The sequence below is a fragment of the Rhagoletis zephyria genome, unplaced genomic scaffold (assembly GCF_001687245.7).
Source record: "Rhagoletis zephyria isolate East Lansing unplaced genomic scaffold, Rhagoletis_zephyria_1.1 Rzeph_scaffold_05882, whole genome shotgun sequence".
Classification (NCBI taxonomy): domain Eukaryota; kingdom Metazoa; phylum Arthropoda; class Insecta; order Diptera; family Tephritidae; genus Rhagoletis; species Rhagoletis zephyria.
The window spans coordinates 15,050-24,854 of NW_016162965.1; the positions used below are offsets into that span (position 1 = coordinate 15,050).

General features: G+C 41.3%; 1 protein-coding gene across 1 annotated transcript; it reads right to left on the reverse strand.

Moving 5' to 3' along the window:
• Positions 1-5,154: 5,154 nt before the first annotated feature.
• LOC108372579 (zinc finger protein 354B-like) lies at positions 5,155-7,765 on the reverse strand. Its single transcript, XM_017628305.1, has 6 exons — positions 7,604-7,765; positions 7,492-7,542; positions 6,927-7,418; positions 6,521-6,862; positions 6,399-6,461; positions 5,155-6,024 (listed from the first exon to the last, which is right to left on the reverse strand). The coding sequence occupies exons 1-6, from the start codon at positions 7,763-7,765 to the stop codon at positions 5,155-5,157; spliced, it is 1,980 nt and encodes a 659-aa protein (XP_017483794.1).
• Positions 7,766-9,805: the final 2,040 nt, after the last annotated feature.

Consider the following 9,805-nt stretch of genomic DNA (forward strand, 5'->3'; position numbering starts at 1 on the left):
CACAACAACAGCTGCGGCGACGACAACAACGCGTGTGCCATGTACCAATCCCTGTTCCCACAACTATAATCCAGTTTGTGGCATGTACAATCAGTGTTGCCGTTGTGCGACTAAAGGGGCAATTTGACCCTTTTTAAGCGCCCCTTCCCTTTGACCCGACTTTTTGAAAATTTAATTTTTTGACCCTTTTCCAAAATTATGTGCGACTTTTTTTAGGAAATGTTAACCGAACCATGCTATTAAAAAATATTTCTTCTTGTAAGTACGAAAAAATTCATAATTTAAAACTTTTAAAGGAAATGCAACTCTTCTCCTTTCAACAACTAAATTTATGTCTATGCTTGCAACCTTATTTTGTGCAAAGCTTGTCCAGCTATTTTCTTTTTAAATTCAACGGATTTATTCTTTTACTAGTAAAGAAAAGCTAAAATAATATGGTTACCATTTTTTCGTCAATGACACTTGTTTTGCGACTTTCTGAAAATTCTCAACGGCAACACTGTAGGGGCACTTTTTGTAAGCAGTAGGGGCACTTTTTGTAAGCATTCATGAGGTGTAAAAATTACTACGCAGATACATATATGAAGTAAAAATATATACGAATATATGTATATCAATAATAATTCCTTTTTAGCACGCCTTGGCATACGTTTCCTGCATGCTGGCAGGTGCAATCAAAGAAATACCGCAGGAACAGCTACTGGAAATCGTGGCAGACGTGTCGTCGCCAGGCGTAGGCAATTAATGGATAAGATAATGAAGAGATCTCGCAAAAAGCGGAGAATTTTTAACAAACAATTTATGTGCAAAGAAGTGAACAAAAATAACATTTTAGTCAAACAAAAAAATTTTTTTTTTTTTCGAAAGTGGCGAAGTTAACTCGAATTCGGCTGTGGCAACTTAGGTATTACCTCAGGGGTGTCGGGTTCTGCTCGCCCATTTTTAACCTTTATTTAGCAAAACTTTCTCTTCGTGCCACGGAAGGCGTAAATAGTTGTTACCGTTTCTCACTACACAATGTAGTTTTATTATTATTATTATTACGTCGGGTATGCTCACACTGCGGCCTAAAAAGGTCTATTGTGCTAAACCCTAACTGTAGCGACTCCAACCTTAGGATATTTAAGAAATAAAGCACATTGGAGAATATGCTCTGCGGTGTCCTCCACCAGCTCACAAAACCCGCAGTCCGTCTCTACAGGAAGCCCCATTTCGTTTAAATGATACCTTAACTTGCAGTGCCTGTCAGGTAGCCTGTAAGACTCCTAACAGCCTCCTGGCTAAGTTCAAGGAGTCTTTTTGAGTTCCTCCCGGAAGGAGTTATGAATTTCTTTGATTGTCTCAACTCCTAAGCAGTTCTGCGGTATATGCTTTAGATAGTCAGTCCGTTTGTTGCCTTTGAACCCTTCATGCCCAGGGACCCACCCTAGCGTCACGCTATTATGGGCTCCTAGAAGAGTTTACAACTGTACACAAGCCTTGATGTCATTCTAAATGAGTCTAAGGCCTTTAATGCTGCTGTCTAACTATCGGACATAATATTTATTGTGATCCCGATTGTGCTTCTCCTCAGACAATCTCTGCAGAATTTTCTGGAACTTGGTCCAAGCACGCCTGCCTCAGTACTCCCGTCGTCCATCTTCTATCCATCGGTATACCATACTTTTGGTGCTATAGCAGGCCTTCTTTCCAATCAGATTAGACAGAGAAGGAATGCTTGTAATTACACCAAGGAAATCCGTTCGCCAGGTGCGCATACCTCCTGTGACGACCACGCAGATCAAGCTGTGTAGCTTGCTCAAGGTGTCACCCTCACTTACTTGCTTTGTTTTTGGCCACCCGGCCAGTGCCGCACATGTAACAACGGGTTTCACGACCTTATTGAAAGACCAGTAGGTTACGCTTGTAGCCTTGTTGGCAACATTCCAGCGATGTGAGTGCCAATTGAGTACAGAGTTACCTCTAGGAACTTCGCCTCTTCTGAGATCCCAATTTCTGCCCCTGCCAATGTGGGTCTAGTCAAGTTGACTTCCCTGCTTTTGGTAAATAAGACAACGGTGGAGTTCATTCACCTAAATCTGTTTACAATGTAGAACTCGATATACTCGATAACTGATATAAAAACGGTTTTAAGAAGGAGTTCGGGTTACCTTTGAGGAGGACGGTCCTTTCTACTGCCAAAATTCTCAAGCGTTTTCCGAATATAAGTGTTAGTGATTTCCTCAGGATTAGGCACATGGTCGTCTCGTTAGATACATAATTGGGCTGCTTTTACGGCTCCGGCGTTATCTACGACCAAATAATAGTGGGCTACGAAATGCAGAATCCTATTTTATATCGTCTACACCCACTTCTCGATAGATCTAATTTCGGCAACTGCTCATCGAAATATCTCTAGAAAAAAGACCGTCCAAGGGAAGGGAATCCTAATACCAAAAAATCATTATTTAGAAGCAGCTGCGTCGATTATCTCGAGCGATCGGATCTTAAAAGTTGCAGAACGCTGAGCTCCAAAAAGAGCAAAAATCAACAGGGCCTGGAATGACCTTATACGAAAGTTAAATTTGTATGCGAAGCCTCAGATACATCGTCGCATTTCTTACTGCGCCCAAGCTTATTGCTTTACACACACCGGAAGGCTAGGTATCGCACACAGTGACTACGGCAGAAGTAGTTAAAATGAGCGCCCTCTGTTTAATTGTGCAGCTTTAATCAAGAACAGGAGGACGGTGTGTGTATAAATATCTGCGGGACTTGTCCAAATGTAACCCCTTAACAAAGTCCTCAATTTTATCTACCGGGCTAGTTAGTTATCTGAGGTCCATCGTATCAATCAATTGATTGAAATCTCGTCTCGTGAATATCTCATACCATTTTAGCAGCTCAAATTTCGCTCATTACCTGCATCACTAGCGAGCTCGAGCTCAGCTGTAAGACTTCAGAAACTTGGGACCGAATCCAACTTAACTGACTGATTTGCACTTTGCTTAGCAAACCAAAAAAGTTTGTTAGACATGTTCGAAACTAGCAAGAGCTTCAAGTGAAGCCTGCTTAGGTTGACTCTCCAGAGTTTCAGATACAACCACATATTTCTCAGAGAAGCTCAATCTGGTAGATTGAACTTTGAAAAACTATTTGAAGGTCATTTATCTACTCTCAGTCAATTGAACTTTTGAAGGCCAAACGTCGACTGTAGGCGCTACTCAATAAACATGCTTTCTTAATTCAAATAGTTAAAACCTTGCTTGTATTTGCTACACATTTCCATCGTTATTAAAGCAAACAATACGTACACGCACTAAGCAACAATGTCACCTAGCCACCTACTCCAAGAACAACCGCAATTTGCACAGCTGCTGTCACACTTTTAGTTTCGGTGCGTTTGGAAAAAATGTCGTGTTTAACCTTCAAGTAAATAACTTATAAGGCACTGAATGCGGCGAACGATATATCACAATACGTAGTGTATTTAAGCGACTATTAACTATAAAATTTTAAGAAACTACATCCATTGTAATTCTATTAAGTGTAAATCAGGGAATAAAAAGATGTGTACAATCTACTCTATACTGATCCTTGCCGCCGTAAGTCTCCCAGCTCTCGTTACGGCCGAAGGCATTTTAGTCGAGCGGCAAGATGAAGCTGTGACACTACCTGTGCCCACTACACCGAAGCCACTATGCGAGGAAAAGATATGCCCACGCTTGTACTGGCCAGTATGTTCGCTAGTGGATGGACAGCAAATGACAGCGTCCTCACCTTGTGTGCTCAACAATAAGATCAGATGTTCGAAGTTGTTGCGACAGTCGATGGGAAGAAGTAAGTAAAGGATGGAATGGAAATGGAAGGGAACGATGTGGAAGGCTAGAGGCCCTCTAGTAGAGGGTTTAGAAAAATCGGGAGAAATTTTGTGGGCTCCTAAGAATCTCCAATACACTATAAAGTTCTTAGAGCACAATTAAGTCCCTCGTAGCCTTCTGCTTCCTTTTAGCGGATTCTCTATTTAGTCCCTCTAACTCAAGTCAATGAATTCATAATCATGACAAGTTCTAACAAAAATTTTTCATATCTAGAAGTTCCAACAATTCGTTTCTTACACGCTGGTCCCTGCTCAGCCCAGAGAGATCGCAGCAACGTGGTGCGCATGAGGGATGCTGCCGACGTTGTAGGCAACGAGAAATCATCGAAAGAAGCCAGCTTCGAAGAAATCATTGATGAGATGATCGATGAAATTTTATATGGCGATAGCGGCGAAAGTGACGAATATGACGAATATGACGAAGAAATTGGAAGTGACGAATATGACGATGATATTGGAAGTGACGAAGATGACGAAGATATTGGAAGTGACGAAGATGACGAAGATATTGGAAGTGACGAATATGGAATTCTTAGCGGGGAAAACTTTGAAAGTGATGAGGATAGCGATGAGATCATTGCTAGAATTCTTAGCGGAGAAAGCACTGAAAGTGACGAGGACAGGGACGAAATCATTGATGGAATTCTTGAAAGTGTTGAAAATAGTGGTGCCGCTACTGGCGAGGAAATAGATAATGACTATGATGAAGCTGAACTCGTTGAAGATAAGGGTAAAATATTACATCGGCGAAGGCAGGCAAAGATTGATAAAAGCTGGCTTTGAATCCAAAGTGAGCTGACATAGACTATCTGCCACTCTATTTGTTAAATTGTTATTATTTGTGAATTAAGCAATGTTAAGTTTGGTTAACGAGTTAAGATACCTTAGAAAAATACAGAAAATATCTTTAAAATTGATAATTATCTGCATTGCCCTGTGCCAAAATTTGCAAATTTATAGATTTAGGAGGAAGATCGGGTTGAAGTTGGATCCCTATCCCATAGCTCTCTCAAGATCCTCAAAACAGGACATTCGATCCTTGCCTCTCGAACCTTCCAAAAAAGTCATCTATGTACCTCTGAAATCTAAGGAAGTGTATTAAAAACAGACTTTTGTTACTGTCCTTTTCTTAGCAAAGAATTAAGCTCATCATTATCCTCTCAGTGATGGGAAATTTTAATTCAACTTAAAATTTCCTTTTACAACAATTACTTGACATATCGAAATGAACGAATAGAAATCGCGCTGGTCCTGAACTTGCACACATTCCTCTTGTTACCTTAAGTTTTTTTTTTCTACGCCGAATAGCGGCGCTTCATTCGCTTGTGTAGTCTTCGATGCTTAGCCAAAGGCGCCAAATACTTGAAGGTGGTTTCGCAATCATTACACTTGAATGGCCGCTCATCTTGGTGGCTAGCTTTTGCGTGACGCCGAAAGTCCATAGTGCTGGTGAACTTCGAGCTGCAGTGCTCACAACGGAATCGATTTATATTGCGGCACTTGGAGCGGTGACGACGATAGTTGATGATATCTCGAAACATCTCAGCGCAGTTGGGGCACCGATGCTCGAAGAAGTGTTTGTTGAGATGAGCCGAGGACTTCCACTCATTTTCTCCATCCTGACAAAGTGGACAGTCCGTATCCTTGCGATGTATGAAGAGCAAATGCCGCACCAGCTCATCGGCATTGTTGAAGGTCTCGCTACAGGGTGGACATTCAGTGGGCGGATGTGTCTTCAGCATGTGCGAAGCAAAAGACTTGGCGCGCTTGAATCTACGCAGACAGACAGTGCAATCGTAGTCCGTATGACGGATATCATTGCTTTTGCTGCTGTGCCTATTGCGTGCCGGTGGCGTGCGACACTGATCGATGAAGGACATTCGTTGCCAAATGTGGCTGCGGTAAGGATTAGCATTTGGCTGTTGCAGGCGAACATAGTAGTTGCGCATGCGGCGTATAAGGGATTTGATTTTGTTGAGGCTCACGGAAGAAACCTGGCGCGCTTGGCAGTATTTCTTGAGCAACACATCGTAGGCAGCTGCTCTGAGTCTGCGGTTGCGATATGTGCGGGAGTCGCGTTGCCACAGACACTCCTGCTGGCGGTAGAGATCGATGAACTCCTCTAGGAATTTGTCACTATAGTCGGCGAGGTAGAGATTCGATTGCTGCGGCGGGAGAAAAGGGAAAGTATGATGTATTAAGCTGCAGGGAAGGCATTGAAAAAGCTGGAAAATCTACTGCCGAACTCTATTTTGAGGTTTATTTTAAAAATGTTGGAAATTTAACCGGAAATTGCTGCAGCGTCTGAGGCTGTGAAATTCCAACTTCTGGCTTGACTATATAGAAACTTGTCAGATTTATTGGTAATATAATGTACACTTTCAGAGCGCGAATTACTCAGAATATAGCGACGTGTTGTCCACAAGCTGTTATAAGCTCTTTTCTTATCATCGACCTGGATGTACCTTGCGTTATAATCAAACCGAATCGGACATGTATCCCTACTAGAGTCAAGCCTTAAGCTATCTAAACCACTTACCTGCGAAGCCACACTTACATCGTCTGCGCCACTTTTACTTCGCGTGCGGCGACGTTGCCGGATCTGCAATGCGAAAACACAAACCTAAGGCATCTGCCTCTCGGTCAATCAGTCGGACTTACCCTCTTCAAACCCACCACCTTATTTTTCGAACGCACGCGTTGTCCATTCCGCCAGATGCCTCGTCTTCTACGGCGACTACGTCTCAAGGAAGAGGGCTCCGAGCCCGAGTACGACTGCTGTGTGACATCCGTACTATTTTCGAATGTCGAACGTGAAATATGACTACGCGAACGCTTGCGGCTCAATGTAAGCGTGGACTCAGTGGCCATGGTGTCAGCTGCACTGCAGCCACTGCGATCTTGTTTGTGCGCAGGCAGATGAGCGCTGACCATATGAGTCCACAGTGTCTCAGTATTGTGGAAGCCAATGTTGCAGAAGGAGCAAAGCTTGTCGGCGACGAGCTGTGGATTTTGGGAAGCGCTTCACATGAAAATGGAATTAGTAATTTGGAGTGCCCATACTCACTTCCTCCACATCGTTGTCATCACAGCCCCGCAAAAAGGCTAGTCTATCCATAATGATGCGCGATTTTATGGCATCTAGTTGGCGCTCCAGCTGCCAGTTGTCAGCGTCGTCGTCGTGTTGATCCACGTTTAGGCGCGCGCTGTGCGTTATGACATCACCTTCACTCAGCCGCTGCTTGCGCAGATAACCGCGTATTATTTGTCGCACAATGCTGCGCGCATCGCGAAAGGTGGCGAAGGGCAGATGCTCGCGCAGCCTCATCAGCACCAGCTGATAGGCGTGCAGTCGTTCGCTACGCGGCACGGAGGCGCGAGTTGGACGATGCCAGATGCAGAAACATTTATTTAGCAGCTCAATGACGTCTAGCATGCATTGCCGCTTGAGCGTGCGCAAGTCGAATTCGTTGTCAGTGTTTGTGGTGGACAAGTCGTTGGAGTGTGAAGAGCCGGTGAGGGTTGTGCTAAGGCAGCTGCCCGTGCTCAGGTGGGAAATCTGCAAAGGGGAAGCGAAAAGGTGGACAAAACGTAAGCGAGTGATTATGCAAAGCTTGGAGCAAACAACTTACACTGCCGCCTGCCGATATAAGTGTGTTTTCCGTTATGATCGAGAGCGCGCTCTGCGGAAAAAAGCAAAATTTCCTTACAATACAGTTATCTCTCCATATATTTACCACTCACACGTCGCACTGTGGGTCCATGCTCAGCATGACTATGGTTCAAAAAATCATCGAAGTGTGCGAATTTAGGCGAGGAAATGCATTTTTTGCAAACGACATTGTACGCACCGGATGTCGACGAATTGATGCTAACGTGCTGGTGGGCTCTAACTATGGATTCCATATGCTGGCTGAGTTTCAAAGTGTTTATAAAAATTGAAAATTTTCTCCGCGAGTTTGAGCTGACTGGTGTAGAATTGCGAATGTCAATGCACTCTTCTGTTGATTCGGAAATGTGGATGGTGATATTGGAATTTTAACGGACGTTTAATTTAGTGCTTTCACTTTTTAGTCTTGGATATCAAACGTTAATATTGGCGGATATTTGAACCGAATAATTAAAAAAAAAAATTGTTCGTAATTTTTTGCTCGCAATTGAAAGTAATTTAAAAATAAAACAAACTGTAAAGTTGAAGTTACAATACTGGGTGAAAAATGTTGAGTGAAGTGGCATTGCTGGGGCGACAAATGATTTCAGCGTTTAAGTTGGGTTGGTGCCTAGTGGTATGCAGATTAATATTAAAATTGTAGGAGAAAAATCCAAATAAAAATGTTTTCTATTCAAAAGGCATGAGACAAATCAAGGCGAATTTATATAAGGTGGTGTTACTAGCTCAGCTGATTTTGTGTATGTGTTTCGCCGCACGGCTTCTGATATCAAATTGAAAAATTTTGTTTGAATTTCTACACACACTCTTACAGATTTTGACAGTTTATGCCGCCAAAGCAAAAACAAAATACATGTAAATTTTTGTTTTTGTACTCCTGCTATCACCTTATATTAATTCGCCTTCAGTCAATTATTAAAGATTTTGTAAGGGATGTTTTTTGGAAGCAGGAGGAAAACGGAAAAAATTCCATCACCTTCAAAAAGTAGCGAAGTTCCATAAAAAGGTATTCATATTGGTGCATGGTAGTATTTAATAGAAATCAGCATAGTTACATAGAATATAATGTCTGATAGTTTTAAATAATAATTTTTCCAAGGCGAATTTACTATAGTATAGGTGGTGTTACTAGCTCAGCTGATTTGGTGTATGTGTTTCGCCGCACGGCTTCTGATATCAAATTGAAAAATTTTGTTTGAATTTCTACACACACTCTTACAGATTTTGACAGTTTATGCCGCCAAAGCAAAAACAAAATACATGTAAATTTTTATTTTTGTACTCCTGCTATCACCTTATATTAATTCGCCTTGAATTTTTCTTTTTTTTTTGCCTTGCAAATTTTTTGCGGTACCATTTACGGTTGATGGATATGAAGAAATAAATAAAAACATTTAGCGCTATATAGTGAATTGTTAAATAAAAGAGCTTTAAAGATACACAACTTAAAATCATAGCACAGAAAAGGGAAAATTCCAAGCATCAAAGAAAAAGTAACAAATGGAAGCTGGAATGGAACGTAGTCGAAACTAAGATGGGGGAAAAGAAACACGAGACTTTCTACGTGAAACATCGTGCCACGCCTTATGTGCTTTATTGAAATTTTAATTAATCCATAAATCTGATTGAGGCCCAAGAACTCCAGTTCATGCCTATGGCTTGGCAACATGAAACGTCTGTTCAATACCAGCTGTCCGTGAGAATCTATTTAAAACTTAAAAATCGCCTTAAGCTTTTAATGCGTTAAAAGGAATGAAGACAGCAATTAAAATGTACTGGAACGAATTGAAAAGGGAACACAACACAATTCGAATGAAACGAGAAAAAAGGATAGCCGGACGAAATAAGTTGGGGATGAAACGAAATAAAAAGGAAATGAAACGGAAAATGGGAGCGGAACGCAATGGAACGAAGTGAAAATGTAAGACATAAAATTAGTATAAATGGAAAAGTATGAAACCTCTAAACTTTTGTTTCGATTTTGCCTTTGTTTACCCGTTTGGATGCGGCAAATAATTTTTTACCGAAAATAAAACCATAAAATTTTTGTTCAAATATTTTCATATTCAGCGTACTTTATTCCATGTTTTATGCATCTCTTTGCAAATTTATTACAATTATTTCTTTGTATGACTGTAAACATGTATGAATGTGTATCCAAGTTCATTTTTTATATGTTTTCTGTTGGGGCATTTATATAATTTTTCTGATTTGTTTTTATTTACATTGAACTTATACGAGTTTAACGGTATCTGTGGAGCATATGTATGCATGTA

Excerpts from the sequence above, each read along its gene's own strand:
- LOC108372579 (XM_017628305.1), bottom strand. The coding sequence starts at position 7,765 with ATGGAATCCATAGTTAGAGCCCACCAGCACGTTAGCATCAATTCGTCG. Across the intron at positions 7,419-7,491 it reads TTATATCGGCAGGCGGCAGT|ATTTCCCACCTGAGCACGGG; the intron begins GTAAGTTGTTTG and ends TCCCCTTTGCAG. Across the intron at positions 6,025-6,398 it reads ATGTAAGTGTGGCTTCGCAG|CAATCGAATCTCTACCTCGC; the intron begins GTAAGTGGTTTA and ends CTCCCGCCGCAG.